The 23,791-nt window shown below is 37.7% G+C and overlaps 13 protein-coding genes across 13 annotated transcripts; 4 read left to right on the top strand and 9 right to left on the bottom strand.

The window, feature by feature from the left end:
- Window positions 1–141: 141 nt before the first annotated feature.
- On the bottom strand, window positions 142–971 carry FDP41_012032 (uncharacterized protein; the record flags this gene model as incomplete). The annotated part of the gene is made up of 4 exons (XM_044702508.1): window positions 142–225; window positions 335–470; window positions 552–564; window positions 692–971. The coding sequence occupies 4 exons, from the start codon at window positions 969–971 to the stop codon at window positions 142–144; spliced, it is 513 nt and encodes a 170-aa protein (XP_044566884.1).
- A 258-nt stretch (window positions 972–1,229) lies between these two features.
- On the bottom strand, window positions 1,230–2,930 carry FDP41_012031 (uncharacterized protein; the record flags this gene model as incomplete). The annotated part of the gene is made up of 1 exon (XM_044702507.1): window positions 1,230–2,930. The coding sequence occupies one exon, from the start codon at window positions 2,928–2,930 to the stop codon at window positions 1,230–1,232; it is 1,701 nt and encodes a 566-aa protein (XP_044566883.1).
- A 628-nt stretch (window positions 2,931–3,558) lies between these two features.
- FDP41_012030 (uncharacterized protein) lies at window positions 3,559–5,319 on the bottom strand (the record flags this gene model as incomplete). The annotated part of the gene is made up of 1 exon (XM_044702506.1): window positions 3,559–5,319. One exon carries the CDS (start codon window positions 5,317–5,319, stop codon window positions 3,559–3,561), a length of 1,761 nt encoding a protein of 586 aa, XP_044566882.1.
- A 152-nt stretch (window positions 5,320–5,471) lies between these two features.
- On the bottom strand, window positions 5,472–6,080 carry FDP41_012029 (uncharacterized protein; the record flags this gene model as incomplete). Its single annotated transcript, XM_044702504.1, has 1 exon — window positions 5,472–6,080. The coding sequence occupies one exon, from the start codon at window positions 6,078–6,080 to the stop codon at window positions 5,472–5,474; it is 609 nt and encodes a 202-aa protein (XP_044566881.1).
- A 269-nt stretch (window positions 6,081–6,349) lies between these two features.
- FDP41_012028 (uncharacterized protein) lies at window positions 6,350–7,342 on the bottom strand (the record flags this gene model as incomplete). Its single annotated transcript, XM_044702503.1, has 1 exon — window positions 6,350–7,342. One exon carries the CDS (start codon window positions 7,340–7,342, stop codon window positions 6,350–6,352), a length of 993 nt encoding a protein of 330 aa, XP_044566880.1.
- Window positions 7,343–7,357: 15 nt separating this feature from the next.
- Window positions 7,358–8,347, bottom strand: FDP41_012027 (uncharacterized protein; the record flags this gene model as incomplete). The annotated part of the gene is made up of 1 exon (XM_044702502.1): window positions 7,358–8,347. The coding sequence occupies one exon, from the start codon at window positions 8,345–8,347 to the stop codon at window positions 7,358–7,360; it is 990 nt and encodes a 329-aa protein (XP_044566879.1).
- Window positions 8,348–9,326: 979 nt separating this feature from the next.
- FDP41_012026 (uncharacterized protein) lies at window positions 9,327–11,190 on the top strand (the record flags this gene model as incomplete). Its single annotated transcript, XM_044702501.1, has 2 exons — window positions 9,327–9,664; window positions 9,978–11,190. 2 exons carry the CDS (start codon window positions 9,327–9,329, stop codon window positions 11,188–11,190), a joined length of 1,551 nt encoding a protein of 516 aa, XP_044566878.1.
- Window positions 11,191–11,457: 267 nt separating this feature from the next.
- Window positions 11,458–12,696, top strand: FDP41_012025 (uncharacterized protein; the record flags this gene model as incomplete). The annotated part of the gene is made up of 1 exon (XM_044702500.1): window positions 11,458–12,696. One exon carries the CDS (start codon window positions 11,458–11,460, stop codon window positions 12,694–12,696), a length of 1,239 nt encoding a protein of 412 aa, XP_044566877.1.
- A 42-nt stretch (window positions 12,697–12,738) lies between these two features.
- On the bottom strand, window positions 12,739–14,796 carry FDP41_012024 (uncharacterized protein; the record flags this gene model as incomplete). Its single annotated transcript, XM_044702499.1, has 4 exons — window positions 12,739–13,448; window positions 13,529–13,849; window positions 13,972–14,161; window positions 14,257–14,796. 4 exons carry the CDS (start codon window positions 14,794–14,796, stop codon window positions 12,739–12,741), a joined length of 1,761 nt encoding a protein of 586 aa, XP_044566876.1.
- A 175-nt stretch (window positions 14,797–14,971) lies between these two features.
- FDP41_012023 (uncharacterized protein) lies at window positions 14,972–18,346 on the bottom strand (the record flags this gene model as incomplete). The annotated part of the gene is made up of 1 exon (XM_044702498.1): window positions 14,972–18,346. The coding sequence occupies one exon, from the start codon at window positions 18,344–18,346 to the stop codon at window positions 14,972–14,974; it is 3,375 nt and encodes a 1,124-aa protein (XP_044566875.1).
- A 520-nt stretch (window positions 18,347–18,866) lies between these two features.
- Window positions 18,867–19,334, top strand: FDP41_012022 (uncharacterized protein; the record flags this gene model as incomplete). Its single annotated transcript, XM_044702497.1, has 1 exon — window positions 18,867–19,334. The coding sequence occupies one exon, from the start codon at window positions 18,867–18,869 to the stop codon at window positions 19,332–19,334; it is 468 nt and encodes a 155-aa protein (XP_044566874.1).
- Window positions 19,335–20,029: 695 nt separating this feature from the next.
- Window positions 20,030–20,974, top strand: FDP41_012021 (uncharacterized protein; the record flags this gene model as incomplete). The annotated part of the gene is made up of 1 exon (XM_044702496.1): window positions 20,030–20,974. One exon carries the CDS (start codon window positions 20,030–20,032, stop codon window positions 20,972–20,974), a length of 945 nt encoding a protein of 314 aa, XP_044566873.1.
- Window positions 20,975–21,070: 96 nt separating this feature from the next.
- FDP41_012020 (uncharacterized protein) lies at window positions 21,071–23,289 on the bottom strand (the record flags this gene model as incomplete). The annotated part of the gene is made up of 3 exons (XM_044702495.1): window positions 21,071–21,928; window positions 22,023–22,091; window positions 22,183–23,289. 3 exons carry the CDS (start codon window positions 23,287–23,289, stop codon window positions 21,071–21,073), a joined length of 2,034 nt encoding a protein of 677 aa, XP_044566872.1.
- Between the last annotated feature and the right edge of the window lie 502 nt (window positions 23,290–23,791).

The raw sequence follows: 23,791 nt of genomic DNA, 5'->3' as shown, positions 1-23,791 counted from the left end.
GTTGCGAACAATTAGAGGTCTAATTTTTCGTGAGAATTGATATTTATTTCCACAATTAAATCTACAAGCTTAATTTATTCTGGGTGCCAAATTGACCTCAATATATGTGAATCATGAATGGCTGGAGCGGTACACTTGAACTTATTTCTGTTCACTCTTCTTTTCATTAATTCTCTTCTTGAATGCTTCCAGAGTTTTTGGAAGTCCTTTACCAACAAGGAAGTCCTGTTGAATATATTTGAAATATGCATAGATGGAGTGATAGGAGTAGTTTAAATGAATAGTAATTCTCTTGTCAACATAATCATCGTCACAAACAATATTCACTAATTACCTTGATAAATCCAGGAACCCAAACACTAAATTCCAATAAAATAATATAACTTAATGCGACACCCTTTCCATCCTCTGTTGGACGCAACTTCCAACCACCTCGATTCTTCTTGAATGGTCCATGATCTGTTTCTGACCTGTATGTGATGATCAATGTGTGAGGTCCATAATCGTTTCGAAAAATACAAGCAATCCATCAAATATTCCCAGAAACCTACCATGAAGTTCCATCTAGTGGCAACGACAGAATCATCATCACGTTCACACCATCACAGAAGAGGCATCATCATCACAACAATATTGAATTTTTCATATTTTCGTTATCCAAATAAATATTTAAAAAATTCACCACACCTACCATCCAAACAAGCCAACCTCAAAGTATACTCCACAGTTTTAATCGATGCAATCGTAACATTCCAAAACACATCTACCACTCTTCCATCAGATGTCACTTTTTTGGTAATCTCTGCCTTGTTGGTTCCATCCACAAATTCCGAATACTTTTCATAATCTTTGAGAACATTCATGACATCTTGTACGGTGACATTTTCGAATACCATGTCCACGACGAGAGCACCTTCATCGATCGCGGATTGTCTCGTATCGTAAGCAGAGAGATCTTCAGTTTGGGACATTTTTTTGTTGTTTGTTCTGAAAAACAAAGGTTCACATGAATTCGGCCATTTAATGAGAGGTAAACATTTGTTGATGAGCAAAGTTCATTCGAATTGTTTTTCATACTTTCGCCTGCAATTCATGCAAAAATTTGAAAATTCGGGATCAAACGATTTCATGTCCATATTATTCTATTTGGATGGTATATAAGGTACAGTCAATGTTCTTCATCATTGATTTTCACGCAGGCTCAAATCTTTCAGCATGTAAGATTTTCATTACACAAAGTCTCTCGAAAACTTTTTCAATATAAATGGAAGGAGTTGTCGCTCCAATTCGTCACGTTTCTTGAAATTCTGATTTCGTTCGTGGATTAAATGTAAATTACTTTCCAAGAATTTCCCAAAGAAAAAAGACCACCCTACAAATGCTCGTGTCGATGATGTGAAAACTTTTGGATTTGCATTCTCATTATAATTTAAATAAAAAGTATGAAGAACCAATAATTCTGGATAGGGCTTAAATGAAAGTTGAAAAAATTCGAGAATTTTTCTGAGCTTTGAGAAATCTGCCAAGCACGCATCGTAAAAGGATTGTGGACTGTAAAAATATCGTATGAGTCCTTTCCAATCGAGTGGCACTTTTTCTTTGTACAGCTCATCATAACATTCAAGAGAGATCTGTGGAGAGAATAGGAATGGACTCATTTCTTCGTTAAGACATGATTCAGGGTCGTAAGAGAATGAATAGACAGAGGAAGATGTGCAGGGTTGTAAAAGTTCAGTTAGATCATCTTTGCAGTTAGAAGAAAGGTTAGAATTACACCCGCTTGTGTTACGGGGAGAAGTTTGTGACAACAAACGTTCAGCCATTTCCCATCGCGCTTTTGATTCAAGGGAAATCTTTTTGAAAAAAAGTCTCCCTTCGATATTCATAATGTCGTGCATTTGCTCGAAACATTTCACACTCTTATTTTCTGCAGGCACAGCCAAAGCCTCATACACTTCTCGAAATGTTTCAAAATGACAATACGTAACTGTTGCAAGCTCAGCCTTTTCTTTAAGCTCTTTGTGAAGTTGATGTTCCTTCGATTCTAGGTTCGCTTTGAAAGAGTATAAACAGTTTTTCCAAACGAAGGGCAGAGTTGCTCCTAAATTGAACAATTGACTGCAGGTGTGAGTGAGGGCCAGTAAATCTCGCCAACAAAGAAATTCTGTCACAACAAAAAAAAGGTCGTCATGCATGATGATCCTTTGAAAAATGGTTTGAGCAATATTGCTGAAAAGGGCACGGCGACGGTGCGTTTTTAAGGAAAATGACGGTGGGAGAGTGGCTCCTCGCCTTCGGAATAATGTCTTGTTTGAAGAAAATGGTGTTGCAAAATTTTCATCTTCTCTGTGTGCACATGCATGTTCTGTCTCTTGTCGCGTTGGTGGCAGTTCAAAATGGCAATCTCCCAGTGTTTGGAATAAGTGTGGAACAAAGTCAGAGTTTCGTCTCTTCCCACTCTGCAATGCACCTTCCACATAATCATTGTACAACAAATAATGCTGGTTCATATTGAGACGAATCTGCATTGGTTTTGAAGGAGAATCATCAGTAAGGAAAACCACATTGTTTTTCATTGTTGGAGTTAGTTCTCGATCCACCATGATGCCTGGTATTATTGTTTCATGTATCGTTTGGTTCCTCTTTGTTGGATGATTTGTATGTGCATATGAAATCGAATTGATATTACTTCCTATTGAATTTCCTTCCATTGTACTTATTGTGGTATTGAGGTCTTTCATGATTCGTGCATCTCGCACAAGTCGGAGGTGGTGGGGCATTGCAGGTACTTGCAAATTTGCAGGTTTAGGAGATACATATTGTCTTTCATCATGAGTAATTAAATGAACATGTTCATCATCCATATCGGTAGTAAAGGTGCTTTCATCGGTGTTTTTCGTTGTTACTTTTGCAGAAATGTTATTGTACATGATCAATCCGTCCGAGTAAATAAGGCTTTGATTATTCCTTTTCAACAATAGACACAACTGTTGTTTTTCAAAATGATGATGCAAATGAGATGAACAATTGGAAAGTGAGTACAGTATGGATGGATTTTAAAAAGTCTTTTCGTTACGCGTTGTAACGTGCAAGTCTCTCCAACTATGATTGAATATATTTCAATAAAAATAGCAATCAGTTCAATCCGCAAATAACCGATGATGCAAAAGTGCTTTGAAATATACAAGTATCAAGGCTCTTGTTGTTCTTGTTGTTGTTGTATTATATTAAGAACCTCCAATTTATTATTTTCGTTCTTCGTTCTGAGGGACTTGCGAGTCCAAACGAAAGCAGTTTTTTTAAAAAAGAATTTTGTTTGAAGATTTTTGATGGAAAGCACTGCGAAGAGATTATTCTTCACCTGTCATTCCTATCGTAACTTTTAGAGTCGAAAAGTCAAAGATGAGCTGTAGTTTCTTGAGAAAATGACTGAAAAAGAAATGTGGAGAATTTTTGGAATCCTTAAATGACGTGCAGGTGTAATACATGAACAATAATAATGTTGACCATGACCACTCGATGGTTTCGTCTGAAAGGCAAATGAAACTTGTCATTCGTTCACAAGTAGTAAGATTTGTATACATCTCCACGTTTTGGTACAATTTTGATTTCTTTTGGTCTCATGGTTTCATGAAGTTGACTCTTCGACTGCCACTTGATTGCTTTCGAAGCAGCTTGCAACTCCAGAGTGGCTGTATTCTTGGACATTTCTTCGAGTTGTTGACATTCTATTTCTTCTTCCTCTGTATTGTCTGTAATTTTTCGAGGTGGTTGTGACGTTTTGGATTTACCACCTCCTGATTTGGGTCGTGGTTGTTGAACTTGTTGCTCTTTTTCTTCTCGTTCAATTCGTTCCTTCTTTTTTTTTTCGAATTGAACCTTTCGAATATCAAGTTGCTTTTGTAGATTGTGGGAATTGAGGAACTCCTCCTCTGACTTGAGCTCGCAGATCAATAAGAAAAAATCATGGAATGAGACTTCCTTTGAACTCCTTGTCAAATCTTTGTACAAGGAAATCTTTTTCTTTTCATCTTCAGTCACAAAGAATGTCTCTTGCCCTTTCTTGGACTCGACTTCTTGAATCCAACTCTCTGCAAATTGTGAAATTCCAAGATCCCTCAACAGTTCATTCATAGTGTCCGGAGGAATGGTTGGTTTCAAAGTTGGAGATGCAACAAGAAATGCAGGATGATACGCTTTGATAATTTTCTCTTTCATTACTTGTTGCTGGTCGGCTGTAAGTAAACCATCAAAATCTCTATACACATGTGATAAGCGCTCAAATAAATTGTCTGGCTTTTGATTTTCATTCTCCTCCATGGCTTTATATTGTTTCACAATGCTTTCTTTGAGGGTCTTAGCCATCATTGCTCGCTCTTCTTCTTCCAGCTTCCTCTTATAGATGGAGTTTTCTTTCACTATTTGTTTGGCCTCATGAATGGCCAATTCTGCAGTACCTCCTAGTATGGAAGCCGACATGGTGTTGGCTTTTCGACTCTCAAGAGCGTTGGCTGGTAATGTTTTGCCAAACGCCAATTTTTCTTCTCGTGACATGGATAAACGTTCGATTCTGTTTGGAAACAGTTTAGTCACTTCCTCTCTTTCAGTTTCTGTAATTTCAATTCTATCAAAAACAACAAGAGATCGTAGGGCAGTGATAACTCTTCCTCTGTACATGGACTTGGAACCAGCCTCCTCGCATAGAGGATTCCCAAAAAGGGTAAGTTGTTTCAAATATTTCATATGAGAAAGTTGTTGTAGGACAAGATCCAAATTTTTCAACTTGTTGTCATGCAACAGGAGAACTTCCAAGAATTTTAAATTCTTCATACACTGATCATCGAGCGATTCGATTCGATTCTGTTGCAGATATAAATATTTAAGTCGGAGACAACCTCTCTTTTTTGACTTTTTCGTTAAGGGCAGCTCTCGCGATGAAGACTTTAGAGTACTGACATCCATTAAATTCGTAACGATTTTGAGACGATTGTGGTTGAGCCAGAGCTCTTCCAACATTTCAAACTTGCACATATTTTCATGAATATCCGTCATGTTCCGTGATCCAAGATGTAATTCTTTCACGTGCCTGGGATCCATTCGGCCAATCTCTGTCAATGGATCCACCAACACTGGTTTAAATTCCTCAACAAGTTGGGCTGCAATACTTGGTAATTCCTCTTCTACGAGCCAATCATTACATATCCGATGAAATAATAATTCAAGGGCCTCATCTATGACTTTTTTCCGTTCCTCGAGACGTTTCTTCTCTTCTTCTAGTTGTTTTTTGGTTTTTTTTGGCGTAGTTGGCTTTGGCGGCATTTTTTTTTTGCTTGAAAATAAATTGTAGTGCTGTCGACATCAGACAATACCATCGAGACACTTCCTTCTTGGAACGGAACGTTTCATTGTTATTGACACCAGAATATGTTATCACGTGCTTTTCATCACAACTGTTTAAGACTTATTGTTATTTACAAAATACTACAACAATTATTCTTTCGGGTCTTTCGATAGAATTCTTTGGCTCCTTCTGAGAGTTCATTGGTTTGCTCAATGAGCTTGTCAATGTGAGTGCCTCTTTCCATTAATTTCTCGAGCGTTTGATGTAAAATTTCCTTTGTTTCTTCCAAATCCTTTTTTAACTTGAGAATTTTGTCTGCTTGCGTTGGATCTTGAAATTTCGTCATTAAATCCTTGATCGTTGCTGTGTATTGAGCTGGATCGTCATTCCGCGACGAAAGTGTTTGCTGTGTACGCCAATCCGTGAAATCTCTCAACGTATGCCTCACTAAATCAAAGGCCACACGAAATGGATAATCCTTGTCGGTCACCACGACACAGCTCAAACCGTCTTTTGTTTTTTGAACGTAACCAGTGAGTTCATCCTTTTCTACTTGTTGTCTATATCCTGGATTTGTTTTTTCAGCCAATAATTTAGCTAAGAAGATGGTAAGTTCTGTAATTTGATCCGTGTACAAGAAGCTATACCAAGTCCCACTATCGGTATGACTACAGAACACAGTAGCCTTACTGGTCGGAGTTGTTTGATTTAATATGAAAATTCCGTAAACTTTGACCATTGTTTTTTGTGTGGTTATATTTTGTTATGAAGTTGTAACTGAATAATTAAAATTGGTCAAGACTCTTGATAAATATCTATTGATGATGACGAAAAATAGATCCGTTGGTGATGATGAACTGAAGGTGAATTTTTAAACTTTTTTTTGGAATTGAATTGGATGTCTTTTTTGAATGGTGATTGCCACACGAAAGACTTGAATCGTCACCCTCGTTCGAACTTTAAACAACAGTCAACTTTATGACCCATCGAAGAGAAGGGTCTTTTTATTCACCGCAAGACACAAAAAACAAGACATAACCACACTGTAACCAAATTCCACCACCATGAACCGCTGATCAGCAAGGAGGAACTCTCAGAGACACTTTGACCTCCTTCTACATGCATGAGTGCAGGGAAGAAGTATGTGGACGACGTTTCCTCCTTAACTTTCACATCTAGACAAATTTGATTCACTGAGGATTGATAGTTGACCTTGCCAACACCATACACAATCTCAGTTATATTCGTATTGGTATATTTCAATAGAATGGCAGGTGTTTGATAATAGGTAGAATTCACAGAAATGTCATCTCTTCTCTTGAGACATATGGTCATGACATCTCCCACTGATGCTCCTTTCACACAAATACCATCTCCGGTCAATACATGAGAGTTTTCTAAAACTTTTTGTGAAACACTCCTTCCAGCAACAATTGCTCGTTGCGAGGGAGGTTCATGAATCATGAGTGCTTCTTTTTCAATATTCAATAAACATGAAGAGTTGATTTGATGAAAAACAATTGAAATCAAATCATCCACACGATAGGTATAGTTTGCCTCATTCACTCTTAAATATCCAACACTTGTTCGAAACGGCTGATCATAACAAGAACTCTTCCTGTCCTCGCAATCACACACCACTTGATGAAGAGCAGAGAGTACAGGCTCTGCAATACACGACACATACGACATGAGCATTGGGAACATATCCATGGCAACCATTCGATAGTTCAAAGACAACACAGCTACCATATCCAATGATCTTCTCTTCTTTGCAAAACCTGAAATGGCTCTTCTCTGCATCCATTGATTCTTACTGAGCCATTGACCTCGATTCCACCGAGCTGAAGGAATCCATTTGAAGGGATCCATGAGTGTTCCTTCACATTGATTACAACTGGTGGCATTCAGAAAAGACCATGCTCCCCTCTCTTCTTTACAGAGGGTCCATTTCATACATTCCGAACGGGTCGATGGGTAAGAGATGGGAGTGGCACTCATGGCATTGCAAACTGATCAATTCTCGACCTTGTCAGTGATACAACCGATGATGGAGAGAGTATCATTATTCTTGCACAGGATATTCTTACCATCCGACGTCATCAAGGGAGCATAGACACAATGCAGATCGGTCAAACTTGTAAATTTGCCTTGAATGGTTGGAAAGTTTTCACACACTCCCATGCTTTCACATTTCGATTGGTAGCATGTCCCATCCTGACACAGTGGATGAGAACATTTTCCTGAAGACTCACAAACGTATGCATTAGTGATGCTTGTATCGACCTCAATGGTTATGGTTGTGTTTTGAAGAGTGTCAATGATATAATAATAACAGGCTTTTTGCTCCTCACAACTTGCTTGATCTGTGAATTGAGATTCCTCATGAGCACAAAAAGTGGAATTTCCAAAAAGAACACTCTTACATGAAGAGGCACAAACATGTCCTGTACAATTCACAAGGGCGAAAGTTGGATCCACATTACACACTTGTTTTTCACATTCTTCTTGGGAGTATCCATAACCAACTTTACCGTTTGAGTCCTCACAATTCTCTTGCCCATATTGATTCAACATGAACTCTTTGAATAAAGCAATCAATGAATCTCTGGATGTTTGCGAATCTTGACTGGATGGGAACTCATCATGAATGGATCTTCCCATCAATGACAAGACATTGCGTATGGCACTCTTGGGCAGGGCATCGATCCAACACGAAACATAATCATTCACTTGTTGGGAAGTTGGAAAGCTATTTTCCGTGTGGATGTTCCCAACATGATTGCTGCATCGAGTAAGAGCCTCCACATACGCATTGATCTTGGCACTAAAGAGGTTAAACTCAGCCTGACACACTGGAAGATTCACCTCAATGTATTGCCTATAATAATTGTACACAAATGTTTCAGTTTGCAATGGATTGGCATATTGTTGATCTATGAAGGTCCTATTGAACTGTGAGATACGCTGTGCCTTGTAAGGAATCGTTCTCGGAGCACAGCACATGGTGAGAGAGGCTTCCGGATTGCAACAAGGATCCTTCTGATACAGTTCTGGATTGGAAGATTTTCATAGGTACAAGCTTTAGTGTTATGCAAGGTGATGAGTGAATCCTTTCGTTGCAGAATCATTGAATTGATGAGTTCGGAGCAACCATAGATTTGAGTGGCTTGAGTGAGAGAAAACTCCGCGACCTTGAACAAGATCACGTCCGGAGTGACATTGAGAGGTTGTTTTAACATGTTCAACAATTCATGCAAAGACGCTTGTGCCTGTTCAATTTGTGAGGTGGTACAATTAAGGATGGTTCCAACAGGAGGAAGAGCATCTCGCGAGATGAGTGGATTATTGGGAGAGGCTGTTCTTTTGTGGATTCTCTCCAGAGTAGGAAAGGATGTGAACCATTGATGGATCTTGTTTAGTTGGTGAATTCAATTGGCCTCTCGTTCACTTGTCAAAGAGCAAACTACGAACCCGTTCATGATGATGATGATGATGAACCAATAGGGCAAGGGTGTAGTAGAGGCACCCTCTCATTACCTTAATACCCATCCTTATCAATGAATGATGAAATGACAGGGAAAAGTATGAGTTTTTTGTGGTAGTATCCTTCTCATCAAACATGAATCGCAGCTTGCCATTTAAGGGTTCTAAATTAGAACTTGTGTGATTTTCCTTCGAAAATGTTTCTCATCTGACTTTTCCTTTCGAAATTTTTTAGAACCGTTCTCCTTTTTTGTCAAAATCTCGAACAGGTGTCATCAAACCCAAGGCTGTTCCTCCTCTTGCAAATATCCAACCAAGAGGAGAGGAGAGAACGAAGAAAACCTTACCAGCATGATTAAGGAAAAACAAAAGACAAAGAGCGTTTCATCATCGTCACCATTTAGACAATCGTCCCCAGCATGTGTTTGATTAAAGCTTTAGCAGTTTATAGAATAATTCTGAAAGAGAAACACATGAACGGAGAAAATAAACCCAAAAAATGCAACAACCAACACCAGGTGCATCCTCACGATTGATGGATTCCGATGCAACTATACAACAACAAGCCGATGATGATATGATCATTGATCATTCTCGGAGAGTGGAAACAAATTTTTCTCTCTTCGCCATCATTCGATTTTTAGTTGGATTGATGATGAGAAATTCGGGAGAGGATGCAAATCAATTTCGGATTTCTTTCAGAAAACAATTGCGTAAATTAAGTTTTCTGTTTGTGTTGAGTTTGTTGGGAATCATTACTGTTTTTGCAGTGATGATTCCGATGGTTTACTTCATTGCTGGAACTAAGAATTTTTTACCAAGTGATTCTTATGATAGGTTTGTAGGAGTGCTGCGATATCAACGGAAGAGTTGACATTGATTTGACATCATGAAAATTATCAAATGGTGACCATTCCAAAACGGTCCTGGTAATACCATTCCAAATATTTCTGCTTCCATCATCATCATGTTGTTATGTTCGAATTTCTTTAATTGCTTTTTTACCTGACAACAACATTAATTTTTCTTTAATAATTGCCATTACCGATTCACATTCCTGTTGCATCAAAATATTTTGACATTAATTTGTGATATCTCATCATAATAATTAATATTAATATTATAAAATATGAATATTAATTATTAATAGAGCCAAAATATTGGCTTCGCAATACGTACCCTTTGTTGAGTCACACAATGAACTACCTTACAAAATGTTACTCATTGAACAACGATTGAAGAAGCCTTTCGAGCAAGTATTCACGCTCAATACTTTGACCACCAAAGAATCATTACTGGCTTTATATCGAAAAACCAATCTCACCTTGAGTACTGATATTCCTCGATTACGTACCGGAAATGTGAGTGCAATCATTTTTTCAATACGAGGCTTGAGCTGTGATGATCAGGTTGTGCCAAATGTGTTAAAACAAGTAGATTCCATTCAAACTCGAATTGTGAAAAATTTCTACACTCACATGAAATTGGCTCAAAGTGAAAGTGAAATTTGGAGTGCATTCTATTCGAGAAAAATCGCCGCTCTCATTCACATTGAAGGTGGTCATGCCATTCAAAATTCTTTAGAAATTTTACGACAATATCAAATGTTGGGAGTAAGGAGCATGTCCCTTACTTCGTCACATTGTCCAAATAATTGGGCACAATCATCATCGGCCCTCCCAGGAGGTTATACTAATGGCCTGAGCAAATTTGGTGAATCAGTTCTGTATGAACTCAACAAGCTCGGAATAGTGATCGATTTATCGCACTCGAGTGCAAAAACCATGACCCATGTATTGACCTATTCATATGCTCCAGTGATTATTGGAAATGGTGGAGTCAAGAGCCTATGCAATCATCCAGATAACATTGATGACGATATCATTCTTTTGGTCAAAGAAAATCAAGGCATTGTTCAAATTCCTTACAGCCCATTGCAGCTCAATAGTGATGAATGGAAATTCTACAATGGCTTGTCGAATCAACATGGTGGCACAATGCTTTCACATGACGAGAAAATTCAATTAATGATACATGCACAACTTTCAAACATGACCAGCACTCGATCCACCATTGATATCATTGTAAGGCATGTCGATTATGTGAAAACATTAACTCAAAGTTGTGACCACGTTGCGCTCGGATCTGCTGGATTCGATGGTGACTCCCCACTCTTTGTGAAAGGGGTGGAATCTCCTGCCAATCACATGTCTGTGGTTGCAGCTCTCATACAGAAAGGTTACACCACCGAATGTGTGACAAAAATTATGGGAGGAAATTTCCTTCGAGTCATGAAAAGAGTTGAGGCAGTATCGAAATCTCTCGGTAATACAAGTCAGTCGAGCACCAGCACTGCCCACTAGAGAGATTATACGTGTCAATAACGAGACATGAGAGAACTAACCTTAGTTCAACCAACCAACCAACCAGCCCATGTTGGACGAATGAAAAAAATCACCACCGCCCAATTTTACCGTTACACACTCTAATTTATTAATAATGTACAAGCTAATATATATACATACTGTTTCAAAAGAAAATTGCATCACACACCTGCACACACTTACCCATACACTTACCCACACACCTAACAACTCTTTTATAGTTTTGAAATGAGTCTTTGGATGATCATGGAACAACAACGATGTCCTTCTTCTTCTTCAATGCAACCGCATCAAGCCTTAGAGAGCTCTCTATCGGAAAAGAAGGACGTTGATCATCATCATTCCGTACTCTCCACTTCGTACTCTCCATCCATCGTGATGGCCTCCACAGGTAAGGAACAAGGACCAGCTTTGAATCCATCCACTAATCATCATCCTCACGATGAACACTCTTCATCATGGATGGAAATGGAAGAAGACCAACCACCCATGATCCTCTCATTCAACACTTGCTCGTCATGTGTTTCGCCAATAACAACCAATAACCATGGAACAAGAACAACAGCACTCTTAACTCGTAGTAGTAGTAGTGGTAGCACCACTACTCCAATGACCACTTGCTCCTCAACTTCCCTCAATTCCCGAATTCAAGCCTTACAACAAGAAATTGCTCTTCAAAATCAAATCCTTCAAGAAACCGAACATGATATGGATTGGCTTCAACACATGTTGCAAGCTGTGTGTCATAATATTATATCATTGAAACATCGTCAAGAGTTGAATGAAAGTCAATGGCTAAGGACTCCTTCTTCCGGTTGCGGCGATAGTCGTCATGATCTTCTCACCACCCCTTCTTGCATGAATACTATTAGTCAAAAACACAATAATGAAATAAGTATGACATGCAGCCATGAAGAGATGAATGATTCGAGTGAGAAGGAAGACACATCAAACTCACACATGACACGAGAGCAAATTTACACACTTGTGAATGATAAAATTGAATGTATTCATAACGAATGTCAAAAACTAGTGGCAGAGAGTATACAATCGACAAGTAATGAAATACAATCTCACAGCACTGAATGGATGCGCCAATTCAGAGAATTGGAATGCAAAATGATCTTTGAAAAAGAAGAATGCATGAAATCACAACAAGAATTAGAGAACAACATGATCGAGAAAATTTCAGATATGGATCACAAGATTGAGGATCTCTCAGAAAATAACAAGGATGTTATGCGCTCAATCACACAAATAGCGCGTGACATTGCAAGTCATGAATATCGAATCAAAAAGATTTCACACCAACAGAACACCCCCTCTCTCTCTGGAACTGAAAAAAGGCCAAAATCACACACGATACAGCCAGCGATGGGTGTTCTAACGTTCAGAGGAATTTATTGGATGATGGCTATTGTGGTACTCCTGGTAGCAATGATCATGATATATCTTGTCATGCAGAATACAAATCCTACCTATTGAGGAAGGTAATTTTCATGATTTTACGATCTACGATCGTCACCTTTAAGCATGACTTGAAGGACCGATCACTAATGCATAATGGCCCTCCGTAATGTCTTTGGAAAAACCTTCATTGCGAGTCACTACATCTACATCTTGAAAGTATTCTCCTTTCAAAATCTCTTCCATATTCAACAACATGTATTGCAATTCCTTCTCCTTTCGAGTCAGTACACAAAACGTGTAATTGCTGAATGGGCCAATACACCATTTTCTCTCGTACTGACTTGTTAATTGGTGTTTGGGAATATCAATCTCAATCGGTCTGCATGTGAATAGGAGAGATTCTTTAGGTCTACCGAGTTGAGTCATTCGGTTACTTCCATTCACATAGACCTTTCCTTGAGCAGTTTCGAAAAGATTATGACTAATTCCACAATGAACACTTGTCACGAAATCGTTGCGATCTAAAATGGAGAGTGGAGACTTATTGTCTTCGTGAGTCCACATTTCAAACCATGGTAAATTGGTGAGAACACTCAAACGATCGGACAAACTTGGAAGATACAGTCCACCCTGCAGATTTGAACCACAAACAAAGACTTTTCGATCTCGAGTCAGAATGACACTGCAACTGAACCCACAACTCATATCAGCAACCTTAACACCAGAAATATCTTGATTAATGAGAGTTGGAAAGTTCAGGGATGAAGTATACCTTGGATCACAAGCAAGCTGACCCTCATTGTTTTGACCACATCCATAAAGGTTTCCTAAACGGGAGACATTATTCACAAATGCCATTCGAAGAAGCGAGAGTCAATGAAAAAAGATGAATTCCTTTCACACTTACCCGACTCGGTTAAAAACAATGTGTGTGAATAACCTGTTTGAATTTTTACCACTCGATCCGAAATAGTTTCAAAAAAGGAAATGCATGTAAGAGACATTCGATCCCAATTATCACCCAAACCACAACATCCAGTGTTATTCAAACCACAGGAAAATAATTTACAAGTGTCATTGTCATTATTCACTTGTGTTACCACAATAGAATGATAGGCACCAAGTGATACCTTGTCAATTTTTGGAAGAGGAATCACCTCGTTATTTGAATCGACACACATTTCAACCTTGGTGAACGAGTTCTTGTGTCCCAGAATGCTTCCTAGACCTTATCAATTTGTTCATAATAATGATGACAATAATTCGAGGATGATCAGTTTCATTCATGATATATATACATTGCAACAAAAGGTCACACACAAAAGCATTCATGACATTACTGGTACATACCTAATTGACCAAAAACTCCATAACCTGTAGAAAACAGTTCACCTGATTCTGTTACCAACATGGAATGAAATAAGGAGCAAGAAACACTTTTAATTCGTAAGGTCTCTGAATATCTCTGTTTTCCAACCAAAACAACCTCTTTCAAGAGTGAATCGCTCTCTGGAACATCTCGTTCTTGATCTCCAACGCCCTTTTTTTTAATATTATCAGTACATGAAATGTTGCAGCAACGTCGAGTAATCAGTATTTGCAATGTCACACAACAACTCCTAAGAAAACCCTTACCTGTTGTCCATAATAATTTTTTCCAATCGAATATCCCTTTCCAAGGTTGGTAATGAAAAAGGCAAAACTCATGCTTGCTGTAATACTTTGAATGGTTTCATCTATCATCATGACATCATGCGATGGTGAGTGGTGTTGCTCCCCACAAACATAAACATGTTCCTCTTGAGAATTTGAAGAAGAAGAGGCAGATGCTGATGACGACCAGGTCGGTCCGGTTCTCGTTTGCTTTTTCAAAGCAGACGAGTGAGTGCGAAGTCTTGCTTTTATGAACGGATTATCGTTGTGACTGTGAGTGGGTGGCTGATTTATCTTTGAAACATTCGTGACACCCATATGATTATTGCAATGACATGAATGGACTTTCAAACTCACAACATGATCGCTTTGATTCTCTTTTTGAAATATGGTAAACAGTGCCCGTGTAAGATTTTCATGATATTGATCGGAATCGTAGGTGGTTTGAAGAACGGGAGAATTGAGGTTATTCTCTTGCAGAGTGTTCGAAGGATAACACATGAGAAAAGCAGGATTCTCCATCTTTCTCTTTTTCGTTGCTCATGTATAACAACGATCACTAACGGAAAGAATTGTTGTCTCGCAACCAACACAAACCCTGTTTTTGGAAAGTGTCTTTATTTGACATTTTCACACCACAGTTCCTTCAATTCGTTGCTTGAATATCATCACATATGGCAATTGTGTTCGCCCGCCATTACAACAAATTAATCTTGAATTCATTCCTAATAGATTCTCTGACAGATTGTTCAAGTTTAGAGAGTGAAAAGTATGCCGCTGTTTTTGGTGGATTTTGTGTGGTGGTGTCTTGTTGTTGTTGTTGCTTGTAATAATAAACCTGACTTCCGAATAATTGCTTTGAATAAATATATCCATCTCGGTCATTCTTTAAAAAGAGTTTTGATACTTGTTTGGATGGCTTGTGGAAATGTTGGCTGTGACGCTTAGAGGTTTCATTCCACCACTCGACTTGTTGATTCTCTGAGGTTAAAAATGTATTTCTTGCTTTTGCCACGTTGACAAAGAATGTCTTACTACTGGTGTTGGTGGTGGTTACCATGTTATTAAATTGATCATAAATGAGGCAAAATACAGAGTCCTGCTCTGTGTTATTGTTGGAATTTCCACTTGCATTATTCATGGTGGTGGCAATGACTGGTCGTTTACATCGAACATTTCCATGAAGCTTGTAAGGAGCAGACTCCTCTCTCATTAAAAGTAAATTTGTATAGTTACTTCTATCCATTTTTCGAGAAATTTGTCTTAATATTGGTCTCATTTCAGTTCTTATTTTGATAATGCAATCGTTCAATTCACACCTCCAATTAAATGTATCCTCAAATTTCCAAATAGTGCACAACGATAAATCTCTAAATCTATATGTAACCAGTACATGCTTTTCCATAATAGTGCTAAGCTTTTCCTCTCTATTCATATAAACTACAGTGTAATCGATTTGATCCTCCTCACTTAGCAAAATAAACTCAGAATCTTTTTTTCCAGAAATAATGAACATATTGTAATCCAAATTGATGCGAGAAATTTTCTCTCTCTCATCAGTTATTTGATGATCGTCATCTTTGGAACCTTGCAAATCTTGTACTGAGGTCGTTTCAAACATGAACCAATCATCACTTGTCTTGTAAGCATTCACTCCAAACACGCTCGTCTCATTACTGTTGTTTGTAGTTGGACTCGTAATAACACTTGTGGTGCTGCTTTGTGCTGATAATGTGCTCATACCACCAGGTGAATTATCGGCTGTCATCATTCGTTGTCGAGCTTCTGGGGTAGTGGTAGCTCTCAATAAATTATTGGAAGAATTATTTCCTGCTTTGGTGATGCTTCTTGCCAGTGGACTCACACCAGTCGGTGTGCCTCGGGGAGTGGCATTGCCACCTGGGGTAAGGCTATTAGACAAGCTATTGGTCCGTACTGGTTTAGCCATTGGACTCTGAGTGTTTGTCACAGGAGTGCTTGGAGTGTTCTTAAATTGTCTCAATGGAATTGGAGTCACATTTGAAGAGTCTTGTCGTGATGCGTTGGCAGTGTAAGGTGATGGAGCAAATGCTTTCGTAGTTGGGCTAGAAACAATCTCTGCATTAAAACTCTCGTCAAAGAAATCCTTATATTCACAAAAATTCTTCTCAATGCATCGTAAACGGAACAAAATATATTGCAACACACGTTCGTCCAAATTGTTGACAGCCATGACACTTTCGTTCATAAAAAAGAGAGCTGATCCAATAAGAGAGCCCTTGCGTGTCCTATTAAGTAAATTCTCTTGATCAAGATAGTCTCCATGGTTGATAGTCTCCAATTGCTTTTGAACCATACCCGAGAGTGAAGTTCCAATAGAGGTGAAATGATAACTTGGTGATATATGAAGTCTATTACTACCATATGCATCTTGAAGTTGATTCAAAATTCCCATTGCCTTAATGAAAATATTTTTCTCAGGTATTTCTGTGTAGGGAATTGCAAATGGGAAAATTCGTTGTGTCATTGCTTTAATGGGTAGTGACTCGTCGACTGACGATTGTAAAGCTTGACTCACTGTGTACATTTTGATGAGGAGGCAAAAATCATCCAAAACTCGTTGTTGCTCAGCATTCCATCTGTTAGCACTCTTCTTTCGTTTGTAGCTGTTTGAAACAATGGGGCTATACGGAGACGCGATCCATGGAATTTTCAAATTATTGTCATGAAACATGGATCGAGCTGGAAAAGGACCCTCAGCAATATCTTCAAAGACATCAATTGTGCTCTCATATTTACAATCTGAAGATGACACATAGAAATCAGTCGATACCTTATCAATATCAATTTGTCTCTCGTTGATACAACTCTTCTTTGATAAAATTTCCTTAATATTATAGGAGCCATAAATAAATGCAAACGAGTTCAGAATGTGAATTAAATTTTCGTGAAGTATGCTATTTGGAGTACTGATGGGAGCGCATAAACAATAAATCACATTGTAATATCGTACAATTGCCATTTTGGAGTGGTTGAATTGTATCAAATTAACAGGATGATTACACTCTTTGGAATTCATATAGACATTGTTGCTATTCGAATGATTTGCCTCAGCTTTCAATGAGGCGCTCAGTAAAGACTCTGTATGATCGTAATTGCTGCTACTGCTATTTGGAGAGGGCGATCCGCTCGTGATCAAGTCAAAATCATGAATACTTTCCGCACAACAAGTGTCAGGTATGAGAGGAGCAAAGGAATCTGAGAAAATTAAGAACGACTGAATAAATCCCACAATGTTCAACTGTGAACGTTTTTCTACAGTGTTGGGATAGAAATAAATTAATTGTTGCTCCAACAAATCCACTTCATCATGGGCAGCTTCATCCTCTTGTTGTTGATATTCACCATACATAATGTCACTGGTTATTCCAGTTCCCTCATCAAATAAACAAGCTCCATCTTGTGATGCAAAACTGGGTCGACCTCGGTCAGAACCTTCATCCAGCTCAGTTTCGCTACTGTTTGTGAAAATCATAAACCCATTCCTAAAGAATGAAAGTCCATCATATTTCATTCGTTTTTCCATCTCATCGGCTTCATCCCGAAGCACAGCAGTCTTCTTGTTTTCCATTTGCTTTTTTAATCGGGCAGCTTCTCGTTTCAATTCTCGTTCTCTTTGTTTTTTCTCTTCCTTGTGTGTTAATTGATATCCTGTGATATTGATAGAGAGTGGAATATCAAATTGAGAGAGAGGACCAATAGAACCGAAACCATCCAAATCCACAAAATTATATTGTTGTTGTTGTTGATTAAAATTATTAGATCCGTCCATAGGAGAAGGATCTGTATTGTTGGTATAATTATTGTTGTTGTAATTGTTATTGCTACTGCCTGATAAAGGTTGATGGGTGTAAGCGCTCATCGGTGTTTCATCCTCTTCCAACAATAATAAATTTTGTTGCATGTGAGAAAAGTAAATAGATTGTAGAAGATTGGAATCATTGGAAAAAACGGTGGTTGTTGGAACCGATGAAGAACCCTTGTTGTTGTCATTGTTCGAGTTGGCACTCTTCGGATTCATAAAAGCTCTCATTGTTGGCATATACAAAATAATAATACTATTAATAAGACTCTAAAGATATTGTTAACAGGTGTGAACTTTCAACAATAAGTGATCAATGCTGAATGGAAAGAGAAAATATTGAAATTATTGTGATGAAGTTAATGACAGTGTTGTGGTCGGAACAAGAAGCTTCTTTGCGACCATGGATTTTTTTATTAAATTCATCAAAAACAATACGAAATTGATGAGAAACACACACACACGAATGAAATAATCATGTCAAATTCATTGTTGCAGGAGTTTTTATCGAGGCTTTCATTCAAGAACACAATCTTTAGGCTCAACGTTTTACATTTTTCCTAATAAAGCTTCTTCCATTTTACAAAATGAAATTGTCCAAAATAGTCGAAAAAAAATGTTGAAAAACGTTGTTGCCAGCAGCAATTATCATCATACACTTCTTCCTCATCAGAGGTCTTTTGGGTCTTTTGGGTTGTCGCTGATGATGTATGAAAGAAGAAATTTGAAACAAAGCCAATTCATCCTCCTCATGAATTCGTCGAGTAGCAATTACAACAACAAGGCTGATGCTCTCCACAATCAGCAATGTGAAAGTCGGAGAGACTATTTTTCAAAAGTATCTTGTTGTAAAGCCACGAGTTTATTGAATAATGTTGCAGCTTTACATACTGGTGTAAAGACCAGTGATCCCAAGGACACACTTGTTGAAGATTTTCAATCCAAGAATCAATCTACTTCCGATAATCCTCCACCCACAAAGCCGAATGAACAAGTTTCATCAAAAACAGGCGACATTACACAAGAATCTCCTTCTTCAGAGCACAATATGCCTCTCTCACCATTCAAAACATTTGTGAAACGATCATCCATGATTCTTTCAAAACCAAATATTGTACTTAATAAGAACGTCTTTCCGACGCTCGCTTCATCTGAAAAAAGCTGTCAAGTTTATGGCTCACTCTCTAGAAGTGCAAAAGAAAGTACAGAAAATTTCTAACGCATCATTAAGCATCCCATCGGAAACACTTTCCACAAGCAAATTTCAACATGGCGAATCATCTGCTACCTTACAAAAAATACCAGCAAGAGAAAATCCTGAAATCAATTCATTTCTTTATCTAAACCAATTTGACAAAATTACTCTCTTTAAGGGAAGGAGTTTAAAAAAGACATTAATTAAGAATTATTCGATGTTTTTAAATCAATATCCATCTATAATCATTCTCAACAACACTCTTGACCGTCTATCAAAGCGACAAAAGCATGAACAAGTACAGACAACATTCAAAGAACTTATTTATTATTTAGCAGTTCTATCTATTTATAATTTGAAGAAACAAGGTATACACGTTATTCGACCGGATCACTTCACCATAAACGTGGTAATGACGAGCTACATGACAGTGGGCAATGTGGATGCAGTACAGGCTCTCTATGACTGCATTACTCCATGGACAGGTACATCACCAAACTATATGAATTTCATAACAATGTTGACTTCCTTCGCTAGATCCCACAATTTTCAAAAGGTATCAAAATATTTTGAGGAATATATTGACGGTAAATTGGAGCTGACTCAAAATTTGAAGGAACAGCCAAATTTATCATATGTGTTTTCTGTCGCTCTGAAAGCTTTTTTTGGACAGTGGAGACTTCGCATCTCTCGAGAAAACATATGAGAAATTTATGGCTATGGGATTAAGGCCATCTCTCCACATTCAGAATATTATGATTAATTTTTACAGAAAACAGAAAAATTATGCAAAATGCTTGGAAATATTTAAATATGGTCGATCATTGGGCAAACCAGACTTAAGCTTGACTCACAGTATGATGATTGTGTATGGAGAGATGCAACGAATCGACAAGGTTGAAAAACTGTTTGCAAAAATTGAAAACAAAACAACAGATTTTACTTTCAAAATAATGACCAATACGTACTGTGCTGCTGGGCTTGTGGCACAGGCTGAGGAATTCTTCTCAAGAGTAGCTCACAGAGATGACAAGCTACTTATTTCAATGATGAAAATGTATTCTCAATTAGGAATGCTTGAAAAGCTACAAGAAATGTTTAGTCTAGTTCAAAAAAAAACAGCAGATTGTGTCTCTGTGTATATCGACGGTTTGGCGCGATTTGGAAACTATTCCAAGGTTGAAGAATGGGTAAAACAAATACCGAAAGATTTGAGGGATTCTGGATGGATATGGTCCTGTCGTTTGCAAAGTGCAATGAAATCTATTGACGAGTTTAAAGATCATGATGAATATTTGGAAGTGGTAAAGAGAATTTATCAAGAAAGACCTGAAAATTTGACGCCTCAGAAACAAAGCTACGGAAGCAACTTATTGAATCGTGCCATCTGTGCTCATCTGGCTCGTAGATCTATGAAGTTGAAACAAGAGTATTCCCTTAAACCAATCAATGAATCTGTGGAAGATGTTTTCAAAGAATTTGCCGAAGAACAGGTAAAAAAAGCAAACCAAGGCTCAGAAGAAGGAAAATTTCAAACAAGGACGCCCAAAAAGGAACAATTAGCATTGAACAAAAACAGTATATATCGACCAGATTATGTGTCTCCTTATGAAGCCTTTTTAAGGAAGCATCAAGAAGGAAAGAAAGAAGAATTTTCTGAATAAAATAATACATCGAGTTCTGTAATCACATCAACCAGTCATGCACTCCAGCATGCGGGAATCGGATGGAAAAGTTCTGTAATTGAGGGCACATTATTCTCAATATCTTGCAATCACCATCCACGCATTGGCCTCTTCTCCTGAAATAATGCAACGTTTTGTAGTGCCATTCTCGAGCTGGTGACAAGGCATGCTCTCTTGCAAATGCCAATTCAATTCGGAATAGGACGACCCAAACGGAATGTATCCTCTAAATTCAGCGCAACAATCCTTAAAGAATCTTTCATTGGCTTGATGCAGTTGCCTCACTCTCTCATTGTTTGTTGGTTCAAAATGTATTGGGGCTACAACGATAAAGAATGGACTTGATGTCATTAATTTGATATTGAATTCCATTTGCTCTTTTTTTCGTTGTTTTGGGTCGTTGCTTGGTTCTCTCAATTTCAAGAGACCATTTTCGAACACGTCAATTAATTCAGTCATTGTCAAACACTCAATAATTTTCACTCTTTGTTGAATTTGATGTTGGAGATTTAAATCTTCTTTTTTCAAAAACTGATCGATATCCTCTCTCGAAAAAGATTCTAATGGTAAAGTAATTTTTTCACTAGAATTTCTTCCCTTAATTGTAAAACGATTCGTTTCAATTTCACTTTTTCCGACTGAACAAATCAATGTGACTCCACGGGATTCCCAATAGTAAAATTTTTCCACGTTTTTCGTGCCATACCTAAGATCAGAATAAACTCTGAAACCAAATGTGGAAAGTCGATTTTCAATTTCATTAATTTTTTCGTAAAGAATATTTGTGTCTACGGATTTGCTCAATATTGGAATGATGACAATTTGAAACTTGTTGAGGGATGAATGAAGGAGTGGTCCTTTCTCATCTGATAAGGATGCAATGCAGGCTCCAATAACACGCGAGGAGACAACTCCACAGGTTTGAAAAACAGGCTGTTGATATTGTGGGATGTTCATAATGTTAAAGTTGGTTGTATACGCACCATTGTGCTTGTTACCAAGAAGGTCGAGAAATATATTTACTTACAGCTATTTGATTGCCAAACTTCACTGGATATTGGATGTTATAGACTTCGGAGAAGACCTTGGAATAGTACTGTAGATGGTTGAAAAGCAAAAATTGATCGTGAATTGTTGAAAGTAAAAGCATGATGGAATTCAGAAATGTTGAGAGCAATCTCACTTACATTTGTATGAGCAATGTTGACAAAGGTATTAATGTATGGAAGAGCAATGTCAAATGCCAAACTTTCAAAACAATGAGAAAATGTTCTCCATGGAAAAATTCTATATGTAATGCCATTATATAGGTTACAAATATTCAATAGAACTTTTAAAAAGTTTGTTTTCCAAATAGTTTCCGAAATGTAAATCAATGCACAATTCTCACTTTCATGACAGGTATGAATTTCGTATTGTAAATTTTCCTTATTTCCATAAAATAAAGGCAATTGTATTCCATCATCATTTAAAACTTGTTGAAAGTTCGAAGTACGAGTAATAATCTTGTATGGTAACTGTGTGTATGATCTGATAACATTTTTAAAGTAAGGAAATACTATCCATTCACTATTTGGTTTCAAATATATATTGGGATAATTGCATTTCATTTCATACTCTTCGTAAATGTAACCTCTACTTATGTGAAACATTTTTGATTCCAGTAAATGAAGAAAAGATTTCGGATTGAATGATGATGTCGATGCATGATGGTCACTTGCTAAAGATGTATCAACAACACTTTTAGAAAATCTCCTAGTGCTTGATTCATCCATTGACTCTTGTTGAGGATCCAAAAAATCATCAAAAATCATAAACGGATCTTGATCGTCATCAATATTGCTTTGTTGTTGATGTTTTTGTGAATTTGGATTACTAACGATAGCATCTTCACTAGCGACATCTCCACTACCACTCCTCGGATGAGGATTATAATTCGTTAAAGGTTGATCCCGTAAGCTTACAAGACTCGGCAGTTGAATTCTCTCCAACTTCTTCTCATCAATAGCAGAGAGTTGAGTTTTCTGAGAAGAGGATAAATCATCAAGCCTTGTAATATTTTCTTGTTTCATTAATTGCTCCATTTGTTGTCGTTTCAACGTTCGTTCCGATGCATCCACATACTTATCCAAATGATCCAGTACACGATGATAGAGTTCCAAAGCATTTTCTTTCCAAATCCATAAACCATCGATGGAATATCGTTCATCGTACAATTCTAATGAGAGGGACCAGCTTTGTAGCCATGCTTGAAATTGAGTGAGCTCGAGTGAAGTGTTGTTACAGGCAGACATTTTTTTGTGTCCAAGAATCGACAAGTTAATGTGTTCCGATTCTCATTTTCCCCCAAACACAAGCACCATATCTTCGACACAAACACCTCTACACACTTTTCAAACCCAAATCAAATCAACCAACAGAGAAAGAAACTCTAACTTCTCAACTTTTACTACTCCAAATAATTATGAAGCAAGATTTACCAGCCTTGAAAAAAGAGTCTCCAACATGGAAAGCAATATAGCAGCTTGTCCTTCCGAAGGATCCCAATCAAGTAGATTGGACAAAATCATACGGCTTATGGATATCTATCACCTTAACTTCATGGCAATCCAAGAATCACATATTAACAACTCACAATACACACGCACTTTTCACCAAAATCTCTATCACTATTATTCTTTTCTCAACAATAATAATTCTCATGATGGAACCTTTGTCCTTACTCACCAATGTCACAAAAAGAAAGCTATTCATCAAATCCTTATTCCAGGACGTCTCCAACTATGCACCATCCAC

This window comes from Naegleria fowleri (genome assembly GCF_008403515.1).
Source record: "Naegleria fowleri strain ATCC 30894 chromosome Unknown tig12, whole genome shotgun sequence".
Taxonomy (NCBI): Eukaryota; Heterolobosea; class Eutetramitea; order Acrasida; family Naegleriidae; genus Naegleria; species Naegleria fowleri.
This window is presented reverse-complemented; position numbering and strand designations above follow the sequence as displayed.